General features: G+C 34.0%; 1 protein-coding gene across 1 annotated transcript; it reads right to left on the reverse strand.

The window, feature by feature from the left end:
- Window positions 1-1,920: 1,920 nt before the first annotated feature.
- On the reverse strand, window positions 1,921-11,773 carry LOC133336675 (tetraspanin-9-like). The gene is made up of 5 exons (XM_061544954.1): window positions 11,688-11,773; window positions 4,530-4,721; window positions 4,253-4,447; window positions 2,230-2,390; window positions 1,921-2,171 (listed from the first exon to the last, which is right to left on the reverse strand). Exons 1-5 carry the CDS (start codon window positions 11,748-11,750, stop codon window positions 1,931-1,933), a joined length of 852 nt encoding a protein of 283 aa, XP_061400938.1. The 5' UTR covers window positions 11,751-11,773; the 3' UTR covers window positions 1,921-1,930.
- Between the last annotated feature and the right edge of the window lie 10,328 nt (window positions 11,774-22,101).

A 22,101-nucleotide genomic window follows, 5' to 3' on the forward strand; every position in this document is an offset into this window, starting at 1 on the left:
ACTATGGGTATCGTTGTGCAAAATTTGATATCAATCTGACTAACATGTGGAGTTTGATTCCCAATTTACTTCAAATCGGACGAAAATATATATAGAAGCTATATCCAAATATGAACCGATTTCAACGAAACTAGTTACAGGTTAGGTTATACTAATTTCAGTACGTTTTGTTCCTATCAGCCATATATTGGTTCCTTGGTGCGTGAATTACTTAAAATCAATCTATAATATAAGGGAGCTATATCTAAATCTCAACCGATTTTCACGAAACTTGGCACACATTATTCTGGACTAAATTCAGTATGCTATGCCAAATTTTGTGCAAATCGAAAGTTGAGCAAATGCAATACCCAAGCCCACAACACCTATGATATCGAGTTTATCGGTTAACCAGGTTTGCAGAGACTGGGCACAGCCCTTATCCCACCACAAGGTTGGGTTTTCAGATCTGTAAGAAGTGTAAAATTTAATTATATTATTTTTTGGAAAATAATAATTCAGTTATACCTTCCACACCACTTTGTTGCACCATTTACATTAAATCGGACGAAAATATATATGGGAGCTATAGCTAAATCTAGACCGATTTTCACGAAACTTGACAGACATCACTCTAGGCTCAATTCAGTACGTCTGCCAAATTTCGTGCAAATCGAAAGATATGACAATGAATGAAATTTTTTCACTGAATACATTTTTTAAAGAATCCTCACTTAAGAAATGTTTAACAAAAATCGACGAATTGAAAACAAATTATGAAATCTACGACTTAATAACTATTTACGACTCAAAATCATATAAGACGTCTTTTGTAGGGTATTGATCCCTTCCGACTATCGCATTTCCTACTACTGACCATGGATTTGAATTCAATTTCAATGTCAGTGATGTGCTAATATACTATTAGCATTAATACCAATACAGCTGTGAACTGTACAGATCTGACCTAATTATTTCCTATTTATAAGTAGGTGTGAAAAATCTTAATGTGTTTTTAGTTTGTTTTAGCATGTTTTTATTATTTATTATTATTTTCTTGTTGAGGAATGTTTTATCATCACATTATTGGTTTTGTTGTTTATTTTCTTAATACATAAAAAATAGGCAGTATTTTTAGATATGTGTTTGTATTGGGGTTTGCTTCAAAGGACTTCTGCACAAATAATTTAGATTTGATTTGGATTTATGACAATTTAGGATACAACTTAATTGTTGGTCTTAAAAATATACATATTTCCTTTGTCGGCGTTTCTTATCGATTCGTATTAAATATAGCAGGCTTATTTACTAATATTAAATATTTTGTATATTACTCACACTATTCGACTAAATATAAATAAGACTAATGTACTAATAATAATAATGACAATTATGTAGGGATAATGATAGGATTATTGATATGTAGATTTAACTTTGGTTATTTGATTTTTTGTTGTAATAAATTTTATTTTAAACTTATAACTAATAATTTGTGGTTAATTAATTTACAGTCAGGCAAGGTTATAACGAATGATATTCGAGATTGTTATAGCAATTAAAATTGTTATATTAAATCAGCTATTAAAGGAATTGATTCGTTATAACGTTACATGTCTGCAATAATTTATTATATTTAAGGTATTGCATTATATTAAATAATAATTTTATAACATAATTTTTTTATTCAATTGCATATCATATTAAATAATATATTTTATAATGTGATTTATTATATAATTATAATTATTATCCTTATTTGTGTTTGGTTGCGGTTATTTGGCACATATTTCGAGAAAAAAATGTCTCTGTTTTTTTGTTGCATTTGAAAAAAGGCACAATTACCAGACATTCGCTATAGTTTTTTTCAATTTAAATATTGTCTCGAGATTACTGGTTTTTGATTTTTTCATTTCACATCCTTTAACTACTTTCCTACAAACTAAAACTTGGTTCAATCTTCCCAACTACTGGGTCGTGTTTGAGGATCAATCGAGGGTGAATATGACTTATAGGTATCCGATTCCTTTTTATGTTTCACGGTGCAGAATAATAGCATTGAGGTGATCAGGCCGAAAAGTTGAGCAAATGCAATACCCAAGCCGACCACACCTATGACATCCAGTTTATCGGTTAACCAGGTTTGTAGCGATTGGGCACAGCCCTTATCCCACCACAAGGTTGGGTTTTCAGATCTGTAAGAAAAATAGAGGATTTAATTATTATATTTTTGGAGAATAAATTCATATTTACCTTCCACAATCTACTCTCACAACATTGTCACCAGAACCCTCGATCAAAATACCACGATTCTCGTAAATGGGTCTACAGCAGGATTCTGGCACCCAACGTTTGCCGCTCCATGACTTGATGTCATACCAATCTTCGTATGAAGAAACACCACAGCATTCAAACTAAGAAAGAAAAATAAAATGTTAATAATACAACTACAACAAAAAAAGTTGTTGACTTTGGCCGCACTTTTTCTATCTCCTGCCATCGAAAAGACCTAACCACGAATGGGAAAATTTATTTGTAAAAGAGTTTTTACAACCTCTAAGTCATTTAGAAACGGCACATTGTATACCAAACACTATATGTTACTCGCCTACACCGACGACATCGATATAAAGGGTCCAACATTGCGAGTGGTAATAGCCACCTTTGAACGAATTGAGAAGGAGTCGGCCAAAGTGGGACTAGCAGTATATGGCGAGAAGACCATGCTGATGGTATCAACGCGCAAGACATCCAGTAGACCCGGACCAACTGTGGAACTTGAAAACTACAGCTTCGAGGTAGCTTTCGATTGTATATACCTTAGTACCGCTGTAAACAAAACTAATAACATTAGCTTTGAAATCCGGCGGAGTATATTGTTGGGCAACAGATGCTATTATGGTCTGAGTTAGCAACTCAAAAGTAAGGCCACCTTTGAGAGAAAAGTTCTCCGGAAGATCTATGGGCAGATCGTGTCGATAATGAATATCGTCGTCGAACGAACCATGAGCTATACTGCGACTACGTTGGCTAGGTCATGTTGTGAGAATGGATGAGGATTCTCCCACTCAAAAGGCATATAAAAGCGAGCCAAGTGATGATTCAAGCAGAAGGGGAAGGCCATGAATCCGATGGGAAGATCAAGTAGAAGACAACATCTCGGAACACCGCCCTTCAAATTGGATGAGATGCACACAAGACCGGCACCCTTGGAAATCTTTTTTAAGCTCGGCTTATGGAACAACCGTTCTTTTACAAACCAATGGTGCGGGACCTTTACGTGGACCTACGTTGAACATTTTCCGCAAAAAAGTTTCTTACCAACCAAGAAAATGCTGACGAAGCCATCAAAATATCGAAAATGGGCGAACTTTAATATTGGGACTATATAAAAAGCATGCACCTATATTCAAAATTTTCTGCAAATATTTCGACCTTCTTCAAAATACCGAATATGATGCAGGACTTTAATATTAAGGTAATGACAAAACATGGACAAATTTCCGTCAATAAGTTTAAGAATAAGAAATCGGAATGCCAAATTACAACCTCTTCGATTGGGAAATGCGGATGAAACCTTCAAAATACAAAAAATGCACGGGAAATCTTATATGGACGGACCCTGGATAATTTGCTGCAAATATGTTGTCCTACACCCAAGAACTCAAATTTTCAAATTACCACCATTTAGTCGGGAAAATTAGGACAAAAACTTCAAAATACTAAAAATGGGAGCATGATGAACCAATATAGAAATTTTTCGGATAGAGGGTTTTCGCACTCCAAGAATCAGCAATGCAAAAATATAGCCATTCGGTTGGAATATGCCGCTAAAAACCATAAAAATACGGGCGGAAAATGTATATGACGTCATAATCAGAACATGGACCAATGATTTCCCCATTTCTTTGAAGCAACTGGAATGCCTAATTACAGTAACTTTGGTTAGAAAATGCGCTCATGTCAATCAAAATACCAAAATTGCGGCGGAACCCTTATATGGGGGCTATACCGAATCATGGAGCCATATCGAATTATTTCTGCTAATAAGTTATTTGGTATAGGTCCTGCAAAGAACATAAGAGCCATATTACAGGCACTTCGACGGCTAATCCCTTGGAAATGTCGAAAAGGAAACCTTACCATTATAAACCAGATCTAGAAAATTAGCCAATATTGAAAATTTACTGCAAATATATTTGTTCACCCTACAGTAAGCCCAAATGTCAATCTAAAATTTTGGGAGGATATAAAAACAAAAATTTTTCCAACTTACCGAACTCTGTACATTATCCCATATAGCCGCTACCGAGGGTGCAATTATTGAACCACGATCGGTGGCATTATAATGCTCTTCAATGCCAAAACGCAACTCATTGGCCAGGGTACGTTTCAAGCCACCACGGAAGACAAAAGCAATGGAACCAATCAAAAATTCGCTGAGGAACAACAAAATGATCAGCATGAAATACTAAAAAGAAGAAGAAGAAAAAACAAACACACATTTTTTTAGAAACTTATTTAATCTCAATAAATTATGTGCACCAACTTACCAAACTCAGCAGACACCGTGACTGGACCCAAGCACCACAACAGCCCAAAAATGATACAACAAATCCAATGACACCAATGCACAAGAATACCGAATCAGCACTGAGGGCAGCATGATCGGGTAGCAGCGTAGCATAACCTTCATATGAGAGACGCAGCCAAACACCAGCACCCAAGAAAGCACAACTGCAAAGCTGTTCGTGTGTTCATTTGTTCAATTCAATTAGGGTGTTGGGAATTCCAGACACGAACCGTCGTCACAGAAACATAGAACAATGGCAGGGTAATAAAATTAGAATTAATGATTGTGAGACATTTTGTTATTGTTGTTTTTTAAAGGTAACATTTAAGAAATAATAATAATAAACATCCGGAACATTTTTTGAAAGAAATTATGTTGAAACTTCAAAATTAAAATTAATGATTTTAGTTTTAGGGTCAAAACACATCACATTGACCAGTAGTACTTTATTAAAAACTAATTGTCAGCAATTATTATTTATTTGTGACAAGGGAAATATTTATTTTATCATTTAGACGTCTCATGCAAAATGCACCAATTTTAAATTGGTCGATAGTAGATACATTTTTGAATAATTCCCCTATAAAAATCCAGGCTTATTATAATTATTTCCATGGACATAGGATTATTTTCTAATCGAAGTGGTTGTAATTTGGAATTCCGCGTTATATTTTTTACAGAACATTTTCAAAATAGGTTTGTGTAATGCTTTAACTCCAATATAAAGGTCCTAGTCTATTCGGTATGTGGAATTGGTCTTGGCGGAATTTTGCATATAAAATGGAGTCGATATTAAATATTGTTATTCCGTCCGCCAATAAGAAAAAATATCTATATGGGTTAACTTTTTAGGGTAGCCCCATTTTTTTGGTGTAGTGTCTTGAGGCACTTTTTAACCAAATTGGCTATGATTTGGTATTTTGAATTCCAAAAATTATAGATTTCGGTCCAAGAATACGCATAACTTACCCACTTGATTGAAGCAAGCACTACTTGTCGCGGTAATAGTATAGAAGCACAATGGCAAATAATTGTCCACTCCCTACAAACTGCAGAAAAATCAAAACTAGGGTACCAAAAACCAACATTAAGAAACCCTTGGTACGATCAGGATCAGGAGGTGAGAAACCCAGCGAGAGAGAATTATCGAGAGAAAAGAAGGAATGAGAAACTTACTTTCAAAAGAAAGAACTAGAAAAACGTAAGCGTGGGCAAATCGAGTGGTACAGAAATCAGATTGAAGTCTGGAAATCAGATTGAAGTCTGCAGGCACATCCTCCTGTGAAGAGGAAGAAGGAAACTTTATGACAGATACAGGCATCGTGATAAGGATCTGGAAGGAGCATTTTGCAAAGCTTCTGGTATCAAATAATGACGAAGAAGAAGCGGTGATGTATAGATTTTATACCACCTAGCCAAGATGAAGTCAGAATAGCAATTAATCGTCTGAAGAATAATAAAGCAACAGGTGCCGATGAATTACCAGCTGAACTGTTCAAGGCCGGTGGCCAGACGCTGTTCAGAAACATGCACAGATTTGTACAATTTGATTCGAGGAATGCATTCACAATGATTGGAACCTCAGCATCCTGAGCACCGTGCACAAAAAAGGAGGAATTAGTCTCCTTCCCATCACATATAAAGTGCTATCCAGCATACTGTGTGAACGACTGAAGCCAATGGTCTATTATTGGACCATATCAGTGCGGCTTCAGACCTGGCAAATCCACCATAGACCAGATTTTCACTTTGCGCCAAATCCAAATCCATCAAAACCACATCGGCACATTCGACATTCCTGCAAAATTAATAAGGATGTGCGGGATAACTTTAACTGGTACAACGTCAGCAGTTAAAGTAGGAGAGGACCTCTCGGAATCCTTTCAAATCGAACAAGGATTCAGACAAGAAGACAGTTTGTCATTTGACGAGATGCAAATGTGAACAGAAATGACACTTTGTGCACCAAACTGCATATGTCACTCGCCTATGGCGACGACATCGCCATAATGGGTCGCAAATTGCGAGCGGTAACCGCCACCTTTGAACGAATTTATAAGTGGTCAAAGTGGAACTTGCAGTAAATGGCGAGAAGACAAAGCTAATTGTATCAAAGCACAAGTTGTCCAGTAGACTCGGATCAACTGTGGAACTTGAAAACTACAGTTTGGAGGTAGTGAACGATTTTATATACCTCGGTGCCACCGCTATAAACAAAACTAATAACATCTGCTTTGAAATCCGGAGGAAAATAGTGTTGGCCAACAGATGCTACTATGGTCTGAGTAAGCAACTCAAAAGCAAGGCCACCTCTGGGCAGACCAAACACACTCTACAAGACGCTGATACTACCCGTACTGTTGTATGTGTCTACAGCATGGGTATTTGCGCAAACAGATGAGGCAGCTCTTGGAGTGTCTGGGAGAAAATGTCTCCAAAAGATATATGGACCGATTTACGTCGATGGTGAATATCGCCGTCGAATGAATATCTATTATCGGACATCGACATAGTCAGACAGATCGAGCTGTAGCGACTACGTTGGCTAGACCACCTAGTGAGAATGGATGAAGATGCCCCAGCTCAAAAGGCATATAAAAACGAGCCAAGTGATGGTTCACGCAGATCGGGAAGGCCACGCACCCGATGGAAAGATCAAATAGATGACGACATCTCGGAAAATAGTCTTTCAAACTGCACAAGACCGACGCGCCTGGAAATTTTTTTAAGCTTGGCTTATGGAACAACCGTTCTGTCATAAGCCAGCTAAGTAAAGTAAGTTCTTTCGAAAAGACGCAGTCTGTTAGGAGACATACGTAGAATATACTCAAAGTGGTGAAAGGTATAATATAGTCGGCCCAGTCCGACTTTACTACTTTACTTACTGGTTGATTTTAAGGATGCACCTCGCACAGGTAGGACGGTCGTCGAAAATGTCGATAAAATCGGAGAAATGATCGAAGTTGACCGGCATGTTAGCAGTCATAAAATCGCCCAGGAGCTAAATCATTTACAAAAATATATATATTTTTTAAAAAAAACCTAATATATGGTTTTATAAGGAAAGTAGTAAAGTCGACTATATGATACCCTTCACCATTTTGGGTATATTCTACAGGCTGCGACTTTTCGAAAGAACTTACGTACTTTACTTAATCCAATAAACCTATTTAGCCTTGTCCGTCTGTCTGTTGAAATCACAAAATTTAAGATGAAACTCTGAAATTTTGCACCGACATTGCCAGTACTCGAATAATGTTTGGTATTATATTTTTAACCACAGTTTGCCCAGTAGAATGGCAAATTCTCTAATCAAAAATTATTAATATCGGTCCCCTAATTTTTGGATTCGTTTTCTGAATTGGTTGTAATGACTAAGATACTGCCTTCATGTTATGATTTTGATACCGTTATGATTTGTCAAAAAATGGTCGAAAATTACATCAAAAGATACATTTACTTTTGAAACCAAATATTATATATACATACATATACACATTTCATAGGCTGAAGGCAACCGTCAGTGCTTCTTTCTTAATGGTTTTATAAATAAAAAAACATTATATATTATTTTTTATGTACTCAGGAAATGGTGTATTTGTTTTGTTATTGAAGTGAAATAATTACGTGTGAATTCATTTAAAATGAAATAATTTTGGGGGAAAATCAACAACAATGACAACAGTGATGAGGCACAATTATTATTCCGATACACGTACCTTTCTTTTTTACGTTCGTTCGTTCGCTCGCTCGTCCGTTCATTCGTTCTACATTGGCAATAAACTGAAGCGTACCGAATTGATGTCTTGTAAAATGTAAATGACAAGCTCACGTTTAGTGTTAAGCAGCAAATTCAATTCGGCGACGCGCATGCGCTTATAAACCAAACAATGCTGACTCTCTGCGTGTAATTGAAAGTTGAACTTAAAGAAGATTCCACAAAAAATGTGTCATTATCATTTCAAGCATCCAACAACAACAACAACAAAATGATTGTTGTTAATTTCTATTTAATGTCTTAAAGTTGATTTTTACTGGGAGTGGTAGGGGGAAAGGTGAGAAAGTGAATTTGGAAAAAAAGCCATAAAACAAGATTTCCGTCTTTGTTTTTGTCAATTTTTATTACAGTTTTGTTTTTGAACTTTTACTTTGCATTGTTGTTTTTGGTTTTTTGTTATTTGCTGTAATTGTTCTGAAAGTCTTTAAAAATTCAAGAAGTCCAAATGAAGGCTTTTCTGTAGCACTTATTTAAAATGATGAATATAATTGTGAATTATTATATCGTTTTTAAAATGTAGGGTAGGGGAATAAATTTTGTCGTTTAGCCCCAGGTACCGTTAACCATAAGAATTGAAAATTTAAATTCTGATTGTTGGGAAGTTAAAAAAAAAACATTAGAGTGATGGGAATAAAAGTGTAATAAATTGAAATCATATTTTCATTTTGTAAATCAGTAAGCGTAGAGGGTTCTGATCTATGCTATAGGGAGGGCTATGACACGGAGGACTGAGTCAAACATTATCTACATTGGAAATATTCTGCCAAACCGTAACAACATAAGATGGGTAGGACCTTTAGCTGGAAACTAAAATTAAGAATAAATACACGCCTATTATACACCCAATCTATGATATAGGGGGGCTATGACAAGGAAGACTGAGTCAAAAATTACCTACATTGGAAATATTCTGCCAAACCGTAACAACCTAAGATGGGTGGGACCTTTAGATGGAAACTAAAATTAACAATAAAGACCTGGTATACACCCTTGAAAAACTCATTCAAAAATCCACGACTGGTATTGACCCTTGAAAAAATTATTTAAAAAGTCTACCCCTGGTGTAGACCCTTGAAAAACATAATTAAAAAAATTCACGCCCGGTATAGACCCTTGAAAAAATTATTTAGAAAATCCATGCCAGGTATAGACCCTTGAAAAAATTATTTAAAAATTTACGTCAGGTATATATCCTCGAAAAAAAAAATTATTTAAAACCAGTAAGGAAAGTAGTAAAGTCGGACTGGGCCGACTATATGATACCCTTGACCACTTTAAGTATATTCTACATATGTATCCTAACAGACGTAACGTTTTTCTTATATATCTATATCTGAATCGATTTCAGGGAAACTTGCCAGAGACTAACTTATATTACTTCAGTACGTTGTGTCAATCGGCCTAGCTATGGATCTTTTCAAACCAAAATTCGTGCAAATCGACTTTGGTGCACCAATTACATAAAATATATATGGGAGCTATATCTAAATCTGAATCGATTTTCACGAAACTTAGCACACGTCGTTCTAAACTTAATTCAGTACGCTATGGCAAATTTCGTGCAAATCGAAAGATATATAGGGACATTGGTACACAATTTACCTTAAATCGGACGTTGATATATATGGAACCTTTATCTAAATCTCAACCGATTTTCACGAAACTTAACACACATAATTCTGGACCCAATTCAGTACCCTTTGCCAAATTTCGTGCAAATCGAAAGATATATATGGACTTTGGTACACAATTTAGATAAAATCAGACGAAAATATATATGGGAGCTATATCTAAATCTGACCGATTTTCACGAAACTTTGCACACATCATTCTAGACTTAATTCAGTATGCTATGCCAAATTTCGTGCTAATGGAATTATAAATAGGGACTTTGGTACACCATTTACCTTAAATCGGACGAAAATATATATGGGAGCTATATCTAAATCTGAACCGATTTTTTCCAATTTCAATAGGGTTTGTCCTTGGGCCAAACAAATGCGCTGTGCCAAATTTCATCCAATTCGAATCAAAAATGCAACCTGTACTTTGTTTACAATTTAACATGGACAGGCGGACGGATGGACATGCATAAATCGACGCAGAAAGTGATTCTATGAATATTCTCAAAAGGAACCATGGGTCTATCTCGTTTATTATTACCACAGTGTGATGAAGGGTATAAAAACCACGCCTTATAATGACCCATGAAAAATTATTTAAAAATTCCACGCCAATGTTGCCATTTTTAAATACACTTCACCTCATTGTCCAGGGTATAATTAAATAATAGGTACCTTTGAACCAAATACAATTCAAAAATATCCGGAAAAACTCTCAATAATACAAAATAGTTATCGAATAGCATCACTTTTTCTATTAAAAACCACAAAACCCACCCACAACCAACTACTGTGGTTCAAAATACCATTTCGAAAAACACATCTCCGCAAAATACTGTTGCAATGCCACAAACGACAACGATGATAAAGAAGAAGACGACGACGAGAAGAATTATAAAGCAAGAAAGAAGAAACATGTCAAAACTTTGTCAACAATACAATTTCCGTAGCAGACGACTATTTTGACAACAATGGATGATTGTTGCAGTAACATTAGTCGTTCATTGTTGTTGCTGTTCTTTGGTTGCCAGTATTTTTGTGGTTAATACGTATGTGACAATGATGATGATGGTGGTAGTGATGGCAACGAACATTCAATAGCTTCTGTTGCATTTCCAATTGTTGTTGCTGCTGCTACTGTTCATACTCAAACATTGTCGATTGTCGCATTCAACAGGTTTTTGTTTGTCAGTAATAGCATTGACAAAAAAATGAAAACTTTGTAGACAAATAAATAAATTATTAGTTGGTTAGCTCTTCTCTTTCACATACCGCGCAACAACAACTTTCTAAAGGCCGATGAATGTTTGGATGTGACAGCCCGGTGAAGGCTATTTATTGAATGTGAATAAATGAAGGTATGTAGCTATTTGATTGTACAGTGAAGCTGAAAAATTTGGCCTCACATATATATGTATGTATGTAGTTAGATGTGTCAAGTTCATGTTTATAGAAATTGTATTTGAATTGTCATTGGTGGGAAATTTAACTGCTGAAATTGTATATTTTCACACATGTAATTTGATTTTTGAAGACTTCCATTATATACTAGACTATATATTTCGACGAATTTTAAAGGTACATCTAAACATTTTTTTTGTGTATTTGAGGACTATAATTGATAAAGGTTGTCGACAAGAAATATTTTGTCATTATGAATTAACCCTCTTACTGATTATTTTTATTAATTTAATATAATTAATAGTGATTAGGTTAATATATAAATCGATATATTTACCCATAATAAAATATTCAGCCAACAAAATGTCCTTCTTATACATGTGTATCCTGCATTCGCCATTTTGTATTAGATGTTATATGAACTGAAAATAAGAGATTGCAATTATTATTTTATTTTATTTCAAACTTTAAAGAAATTATTTCATTTTATTCAAATAAAAATGTTTTGCTCGTCTAAATTGTATATTTTGTAATAATGGAATTTGATTTAAGATGACACCAATTCTAGACTTTATATTAAGATTATACAAAGGCTTGTAAGTTTAAGTTCCTTTTTTTGTAAAATTTATATCTTTTTATTGGACGAAGTTAGAAACAGTACACGTTTTTTGGATATGGTTCATGGTACAATAATAAAAGGTAACAGCAAGTGTTGTTGTACAAAAAACGATACAACAACCACATGGAAATTTGTTGTTGTAAGTTCTACTAGTGTCAACTCATTTGACAGAAAAATGTAAACAATGAAACAAATTATCATCAAATTATTTTTATTTTGAAAATTAAATATTTTCGAATCCTCAAAATAAAAATTGAAAAACATGAATGAAAATCTATAAAATTTATATTTCTATCGCTTTCTCAATTTTACATTCTTGTAGTTTCTGGAACAGACCAATAATTATTAATTTCGAACCAAAATTTTAACTTATTAATAATAGAGTTTTTCAGCTGATTTGATTCGGCTAATTTAAAATATGAAATCGGTAGGATTCATGGTTTTTGAGTAATATAAAAAGGTTTCTAGACTTCAGAATTCGGTTATATCTCAAAGATTTTTCAATTATAAAGAGTAATTTCGAATTAGATAAAAATAAAAAAAGCAGATTTTAAGTTCGGACGAATTTTTAATCTCACCCTCTTCTAAAATTCCTTGAATCGACCTTTGTAGATTGTCCACTAGTAAGCGGTTGAAAATCTGAATGAGATGTGAAAATTTTGAAAATGTTGATCCTTTGTGGGGGTGTTCAGAGGAGGGGGTCAATAAGACCCATCTTTTAAAATTATACAGTAATGGTTAAAATATTAGGTTGTGCAAAATTTAGTTCGAATCGGATAGTCCCTTCACGTGATATTTATAATTAATTTTCAGCAAAGTTTGAATATTTTGTTGCGGAGGTACCAGAAAGAGAGGTCCGATGGGTTCTATTTTCGGACATCATATAGGTAAGGAAAACATATTACGATGTTCAAAGATGACCAACCATCTTCGAACTTGAGGTAAGTTAGGAATAAATATTACGATGTGCAATTTTTTTAATAATATCGGTTACTTCTTTCGAGAATTATAGTTAGAGAGGTTAGACAGATAGATGGACGGACAGACTGACTGACTGTCCATCCTAAAACGGATATGGTCCAAAGAAATATGATGAGACACATTTTGACGTATCATAATTTGAAAATGGTACCGGAATACCAAAATTAAAGTGAATTCGATGAGGAAATGCAGCTACAATTTTCAACATACTGAAAAGGGCGGGGACCATTGTATAAGGTTTATGTTCAAACATTGTCCTTTATTAAATTGTTTATGCGAAATTTTTTCTCACAATCCATGAAACCTAATGCCAAATTACAGTAACTTCGGATTGATAAACCTATTAAAATAAAACAGCCAACATGGGAGCCACAGGCAAAACGTGATCCGATTACAATACTATCCTAAGAGTATTCACCATGTAGGGGCAAAATATTAAAGTTTTTTCTTAAATATTGCAATCCTTTTCGTAATTATAACAGACAGACGAACGGCGTTAAATCAACATTTAATTTTGTTCTGATCAAGAACTCGGAATGGAAAAATGCACTCTCTTCGGTTGGAAAAGGCAAAAATGTTTTCATGATTTTCCGCACTGGGTTTAGAATTCGCTATTAATTCTACCAATAATATATGTCATGAAGATGATCAAAGGAAAAACAAAAAACTATTCTTAAAACCCCGTTCGTATTAGAGGACTTCTTCCTTTGGTTACAGTTTCACAATATCGAAGTCTCAAAAATGAACCACTTGAATGTTCATATAAAATGGCATGCTTTGAAATTTAAAAGGTATACAATTTTCTTTGAACATACAATTGGTTTATTTTTGGGGAAACTCCCTTCCATATATAAAAATATCTCCAGATTTTAAGATTTTTGTATATATATATATATATATATATATATTTTTTTTTTTTGCAACGAACAAATCTGTTCCTGGTCCTTATTACTGGTGATATTATAAGATCGAAAGATGAATAACCCCAATAAAACTGCTACATTAAACAATACCGAAAATATTTGAAAGTTAAAAAAATCAAGCAGAAACGTCCTGAATTTTCTCGTGGTGCCATATCTTGTCAGAGTAAATTTCCCAAATTATTGGACAATATTCAATGTATATTGATTCGTTAAAGATTTAATTAAGGGCGTATAAGTAATATGTACATTATCCATTTGATAATATTACTCATACGCCGAAATCCTTTAAATAATGTTCATTCTTTCTATGAAATGAATCTAAAATTTCATCTACAATCAATTCAATTTGTTATAATATCGTATAGCAAATTAATGAATTTAATGTGTTTTATTTTTGTTGCACAGTGTAAAAAAAGATGCCACAGCATCTTCTCAACGCTATTAATAATACTTAAATTTTATTGCACAACTGGTTACTTTTCACTTACATTCATGAGATTGTAATAGCTCTCTTGGATGTTAATTACTAATGACCTGATAAGTGTCTTCATAAAATTATACTTGTTTTTCATTTATTTGAGATGTGAAATTGCGTTGACCAAAATAAGAAATACAAACGAGATTTAAGAAAAAGTAGAATGAATGAATTAAACATGATAATTTAAAGAAAATAAATTTGAAAATCTTTAAAAATATTAAAAATCACAGTTCAAATATGCACATTTATGCATATAGATCAATTTTATTGCATACGTTGCACTATATACCTATCTATATATATCATATGCCTCTGTTAGTAGTCACGAAATATAATTTTTTATTTTGATTTGTTTTGCTTTGATATTTTTTTTTTGGTTTCACGGATTTTATTGCAGCATTGTTTTGATACGATTTCATGGCGACAATCTGATCTTCCTCGACTAATTAGCTGAAGGTTTTGAATTTCATTGAAATGCATCATTTGGCAAATCTGTGTGAATTATGGCATAATAGTATTATTAGCAGCCAGCTACAGAAGTAAATTGTTTTTGGAAATATTCGTACATGGGAAGTGGATTACATTTGTATCATAGAATCGTGCAAAAATAATGGAAAATTAAACATTAAAGCTCCACCAAAAATTGAAATACCTTATGGGCATATGGATTCTTAAAATGTACAAGAATAAAGTAGAAATGCCGCAAATCGAATACCGGTTTAAATTCACTCTCTCTCCTTCTCCCTTGTAGCGAATTTTATAACTATTATGCGGTAATTTTATCAAAATTATTCATTGTAAAATATCACATTAAATGATTGCAGGTCATGAACTCAAATCTTTTTGTTGAAAATTCTTTTGTATGGCCGCCATAAAGAAAATGTAAATATATATATCACATAATGAACCAATCGTTGACATTAAAAGTTTGACAAAGAAAATATATCAAGCATGAAAGCCATCATATGTGGAAAATTTGAGCATCAACATGTTTCTATATGTATAAGCAATGTGGTTTTTTGGAAAAGTTATTTGGCGAAGAAAATATTAAAATCTTTTGACAATAATCTATAAAATATAATAACAAATCGGCCTCGTATATTAATTGATCATTAATGAGAGTAAACACAAAATGTGTTTTTAGACCCCATGTTTCTTTGGAGTGAAATTGTTTCAGATAATATACGAACATCTATCCGCCCGTTTCTCTGGCCAGCTGGTGAGCACGTTAAGAATGTAACCGATTACATTCAAAATTTTCACATCGTAATATTTATTCCAAATTTATGTCAAGTTCCTCCACAAAATTATTAAGAATATTAATATTAATTTTCCAACAGCGAACCGAATATCAAATTTTATAGAAAATTTGTACGACGTAATATTTTTACCGTACTTAGATTACGTCCGAAGATGGTACTTCCCATCCAGTGTTAATATTTTTTGTACCCTCAGCCTTATGGATATAAGGGGATAAACACATTGATCTGTCCGTCTATATGTCTGTTAGGCAGCTGATGCGCACCATAACTCTCGAAGGGTGTAACCGATTACATCCAAACTTTGCATATCGTAATATTTTTTCCAAACTTAGTTCAACCTTGATGACGGGGAACATCGGTCCACACCTTCTGGTACTTCCTCACACAAACCGGTCAAAATTTCTATATAAAATCCAATATTAAGCTAATTGAATGTCCGATTTGAACCAAACTTTTGCAAATGGGACCCATTGGTCTACTCCTTTTGGTACCTCCCCCACAAAGGGTCAACATTTTCAATATTTATAAATTCAATATTAGGCGACACAAATGTTCAATTTGAACCAAACTTTGCACATCGCAACTTTTTCAAATTCGAAGATGGGGAAACCCGGTCAATTCCTTGTGGTACCCTCCCCATAAACCTCCGCAAAACATAGGCAACACTGACGGACACTTTTTTACTTCTTTATCGGGCTGCGCATGAGGATCATAAAGCTTTTTTTAATCAATTGTAGAATTAAGTTCTCATTTTGGGAGTCCCTTCAATGTAGCACCTCCATTGGAATGATTGAATTATGATTTTTCGTCATTGTTATAACCAATCTGTGATGCTCCACATTGAGTCCAATATCCACATTTCGTAGAAATTGGGGAAATTTCAATTATTTTTGTAAACTGAAAACCTATGTGGTGCGTGAACTGATATTGGAATATTGTCATATGACATTCGGTATGACAGTGACATTCTTGTAGATTTCTTCACCATAAAAAGGTTTCTCGTTGGAACCCACACAATTTGACAAACCCTCAAAAAATACTCACACGGGTCTTGTCGATTTGTGCTGTCTTTATACCATCGGGGTTTTAAACATACATTTGTCGTTCCGTTAGCAACTCCTTGAAATATTTATCTGAGATCCCACCCGTCTGTCTGCCTGTAGAAATCGCGATAGAGCTCGCAATGTTGGAAATAGACCTTTGACATTTTGCACATTTATTCCTACTACTACTCCTCAGATTTTTCGTATTAAAATTTAGATATATCAGTTCATTTTTTAGGGTAGTCCTCATAGTAAGGTATCGCCTTTTTATACCCTACACAACTATATTAACAGGGTGCTATAGCTTTGTGCAGCCCCAAGAGTTTGTAACGCCGCGTGATATCTCGACTAGCTGAGTCGATCTAGACATGTGTCTTCACGAGTTACACTTAAATATTTACAGGTGTCTACGTATTCAGATATAATTTAGCCACTCTAGAGGCCGAAAATATAGGGCTGATAGCTTTGAATTATTTTATTAAGTTCCAGTTATGGTCAAGCACAACGCCTATAATTTTCGGTGGTTATCAGATAATAATTTAGGGTTAAAATGGACCGAAATTATAATTTTTGTGTTTTTGTCTAGTCAATCTATAGCCCACAATAATAAGCCGAACATCACAACACAACCCACGGTGAAGGGAATTTGGACAAGTAATTAGAATGGCTGTACTGAATATTATTAATATTCGGAAAATATGTCAGTGTAAGGAAGAGGTGCTGTTGACCTCAAATCGGGCAAGAAGAATCTCCATACCAAAATGATCAATGTTGGTCCAATTTTCCGGGTACCCTCCATTATTTCATTTATTTCATACATAGTAACGCATAAGCTGAATACATCCAAACAAGTCGGTATTTTGAGAAGCTTGGGTATGTTTTCCAGCCGAATTGGCTCTAACTTGATTTTTTCAGGTTTCAACCAAAAATTATCAATATTGGCTCCCATTGGCTCCCCACCAATTTCCGGTACATAAATATCCCGACCGATTTCAGGAATTTGGCACACCCCAGAGGATATAAAAATATCGTTCCTGCCAAACTTAAAGGCATTTTCACACGTTGGTGATTAAAACTCATATTTTTATGAGTGACATTTTTATCTCATAAATACGTATATATCCTCATTAGCCAAATGACCAGTTCTACTTTAATTAACGTTCAAAACAATAACACAATTTGGATTATTAAACGTAATTTATATAAACTAATTACAGGTAATTAAACAATTCCACATGCCTTACAGGTGTTCGAACATACCTTTGTTTAAATATTGAATTAAAACGGAAATAATCCTATTTGTATAACAGCTTCTAATGATTTCAAACAATTCCCCTTAAAAACTTTTCTGCAACACTTCATGTAATGTCCTTGACCCAATTTTCCTTGGTTCTTCTAATGTGGCTGTTTGTTATTTTTTACACCATCACTTAATTTAACTTTGTCAATTCCGAAACATTACTAAACACAGTAACGGGATGATGATCTTGAAAATAAATGTGATAAATATGTCACACTGATCTGTTGTGGGTAGATGTGCAGAAAAAAGCAGATGATCACAAAATCACAACAAAACTAAAACACAGATTCGCACTACATTCGCAAGCAAAAAAAATATTGCAATTTCCTCTGGAGAAGCAGTCGCAGCAGCAGCTGCTGCTGTAACAGCAACAAAATGACATTTCCGTTAATTTATAAATTATATCTAATAAAACAATGGCAAAAAATTTGTTATAATAGTCAGAGTGCAAAATAGAATAGTAGTTGCAAAGCCCCCAACGAACAAAGCGACACACGCGACACAATACAACACACGGTCCCACACAGCACACAGTATTTACCAGCTGTGGAGCAGCTAGTCATCAAAAATTGCTTTAGTTCTGTTGCATTAAAATCTCAATCCCCATATTCAAAAAATTAAAAAAAAATGAATTTATGTATTTTTAACAAAAAAATTAAAAATAAAAAATACTCAACAACTGTGACTATCATCAACACCGTGCAACAATAGTTTATTTTATTTATTTTTTTCTAAAGTGCCACACAGCCAGCCCTGAGACCGCCATATTCTTCAATGGGCCAGGGCAATATCCAAATTATGTCTGTTGTTACGTTTGTGTATGTGTGTTTGTTTGTCTACTGTGGCACTAAACGCAAAATAAAAACACACAAAAATAAATAAATGAAAACACCGAACGCTGAGATCCGAATATTGTCAATTCAAATGGATAATTCCGCTGCCACACAGTGTGGAAATCGCAATCATTTTCAATTTATTTTATTTTTTAAATTAATAATTGTAATATCAAATATTATTGCACTGGATATGATGCGGATCACGATGTTGCTGCTGATACTAATGGTGTTATGTAGGGTTTTTTTCTGTTCCCTAGGAAAATAAAATGGGATGGGAAATATGTTTTAGGCCAACGAAAGAGAATTGCGAGTTTTTTAGTTTATATAAATATAATAAATAGAAGTTCGATTGAAATAATAAGGGCATTTAAAGACCATTACGTTCATTATCGCATTCCAGCCTCCAAAATATTTTTGTTATTTTTTACATTTTCGCCGCGGATTTAAACTCCTAATATAACAGACCCACGACCTATACGAAATTTTTATTGAAAAATGTTCTTAATCTCAAAAATTTAACTTATCCATTCCTCAATTTTAATATTGAGCTTCTAAATATCAAAGCCAAATTCGTGTTATTTATTCAATGTAATTCCCTTCGAAAGTTATATGCCGAATATAATGATAATCCCACACTCGACCTGGCCGAACTTTTTATGCCCTCCCCATATAATTCCATTGTTGAGGATTCCGGATCTATCGGATAACGTAAATCCAAATTTTGTACCATTTACTACCCATAATTACACACCTACATCCGTACAAAAATCCTGCATTCCAACAGTAATCTCAGTTCCAAATGACAGATATATCAGATCATCGAAATCCAAATTATATCAAATTTAGTACCATTTAGATCCTAAATCCAAATTTCAGAAATCCAGGAATACAGTTTACAATAATCTTATTTTAAAATTTCAGTGTTCCAGCTCTATCGATTTACCAAAATATAAATTGTACTAAAAATAGTACCATTTAGTATTTTTCGTACACATAACTACAAATTTACAATACTAACTACATATCCCACTCCTAATATTAATTTAAAATTTTAGGATTCCAGCTACATATGTTCCTCCAAATTTAATTTGTACCAAATTCATGGAAAACCAGTGAGAGGAGCAGTATACTCGGACTGGGCCGAACATACGATACCTACACAACTACCACGGAACTCTAAAATTCTGCAGATTTTTATTCCGAGCCTGGCCATATTTTCACGATATTTCGTGATATTTGCACTCTCTTGCCCGATTAGAGGACAACAGCACCTCTTCCTTACACTGAAATATTTTCCGAATATTACTAATATTCAGTACAGTCCTTCTAATTACTTGTCCATATTGTGTTGTTTTGTTCAGCTTATAACTGTGGCCAATAAATCGATTTCAAAAAAAAAAAAAAAAAACACAAAAAATTAAGTTTTCGGCCCACTCTATTCCAAAATTATTATCTGATCATCACCGAAAATTATAGGCGTTGTCCATGAGCATAACTGGAAACTCATGGAGCATTTCAAAGCGACCAGCCCTATATTTCCGCCATCCAGTGTGGTAATGGGTTACTAAATAATATCTGAATACGTAAGCACCTGTAAATATTTAAGTGTAACTCGCACATCCGAAAACATACGGCAATATAATTGGTATCAATTTAAAGGCCAACCATTCCTATTGGATATACTATCATCTTCTTGGGTCTATGTCCTTCATGAGTAAATATATACGATATAAAATACAAATTTTGTATTCTTTTACACAAAAATCAGCGTCCATTTGACCCGTTAAATATTGGCCGATCTTTATCTTCTTCTTTGGCCGATCCCCTTCTCCAAGTAAAATTTCGCGATGTTCGGTTAATAATTGCGGGCTCTGGGGCGACCAGAAAAACTGACAAAAATTAAGTTGTTGGTCCATTTCATCCCCTAAATATGAAACGATCTTAACCAAAATTAATAGGACAGAGACAAAACCCATCCTTCATGCAAAATTTCGTGAAGATTGGTCCATGTCTGTGGCCCGTATCGATTTTACAAATTGTAATTTACAGACGGACACACATGTCTAGGTCAGGTATGGAGATTGTTATACTTAAACGAGGTCTTGGACCAATATTTTGCGCCGTTACAGACTCTTGGGGTTGCACAAAGCTATAATACCCTGACGACATAGTTGTGTAGGGTATAGTAAATAGTGTCAGGGATTACTACCAAGTAGTAATCAAATTGAGAATCCGATTTGTTTCAAACTTTCCACATCATCATATTTTTACCGAACCTATATTAAATCTGAAAATAAAGTCGATGTACAATTTCTGGTACTTCCTCCAGAAAGGGTAAAAACTTTGAGAATTTGCAAATCTACTATGAAACTAATTTACAAATATCATAATAAATTTACCAAACCTAGATCAAATCTGAAGATCGGTCCACCCCTAGTTTTACCATGAAGCGAATAGGGTATTCGTTTTAATCAGATCTATGCACATTGTAATATTTTCACCAAACCTAGATCAACACATTTTGAAACATTGTCGTAATATTTTTGCAAAATATTAATTATCGTAATATTTTTTGAGGTCTATTGCAGTACTCCTTCTGGTATTTCCCACACATATGATAATTTTCGATACTCTAGTGATGAATTCTGATTAGTTTAAAACAGACATAGTACAAATATCTGTTATATAGGTCCAGTGCATCTGGTACATCCCCCACAAATTGTCACCATTTAGACGTTAGACATTTTTATTTTTAATAAACTTCAGATCAGTTCAAAATAGCATACAATTCCCAGTATAAAAGTATCCTGTAATAAGTTGTGGGTTTATATCCGTCGGCAACACCGACTAATAGCTGTTAGTCCACAGCAGCTCCTATATTAACAGTGAGTGTTGGCAATACTGGGCTATTCTAATCGGTTCTGCAGAAAAGTGTAAATATCATCCTCCATTCCTCCGCCAATAATACATTTTTGCGGAAGCATCATGATTGACAATTAGTACATCCCAGGTTCCATTTTTACAATAACTCCCACATATGATTCTGAATAGGTAAAACATTTTTTAGATCGAGGTCCATGATTTTACAGTCTTTGATTGTGCTCCTACATAAATCCCGACAAGCTTGAACAATATTAACCTGTCCCAGCTTTAATATGGCAAATCGATTTATTTTTTAAATTTTTGTTGTATAATATTATTTTTTCTAAAAATCGTTCATATTTCATTGTTGTGTTTATTTTTAATCTGCTTAGGCACAAAGTTTTTATTAAAACATAAAAATGAAAAATTAAAGCAACATCATTACAC

Source organism: Musca vetustissima, unplaced genomic scaffold (assembly GCF_032173495.1).
Source record: "Musca vetustissima isolate MV318-11 ecotype Yass unplaced genomic scaffold, APGP_CSIRO_Mvet_v1 utg32735, whole genome shotgun sequence".
Classification (NCBI taxonomy): domain Eukaryota; kingdom Metazoa; phylum Arthropoda; class Insecta; order Diptera; family Muscidae; genus Musca; species Musca vetustissima.

What these genes read in the sequence shown, in the direction of transcription:
- LOC133336675 (XM_061544954.1), bottom strand. Translation starts at nt 11,750, where the DNA reads ATGGCGAATGCAGGATACACATGTATAAGAAGGACATTTTGTTGGCTG. An exon ending in CACGGTGTCTGCTGAGTTTG is followed by an intron (nt 4,448 to 4,529) that starts GTAAGTTGGTGC and finishes TCTTCTTTTTAG; the next exon opens with TATTTCATGCTGATCATTTT. An exon ending in GGGATAATGTACAGAGTTCG is followed by an intron (nt 2,391 to 4,252) that starts GTAAGTTGGAAA and finishes TTTCTTTCTTAG; the next exon opens with TTTGAATGCTGTGGTGTTTC.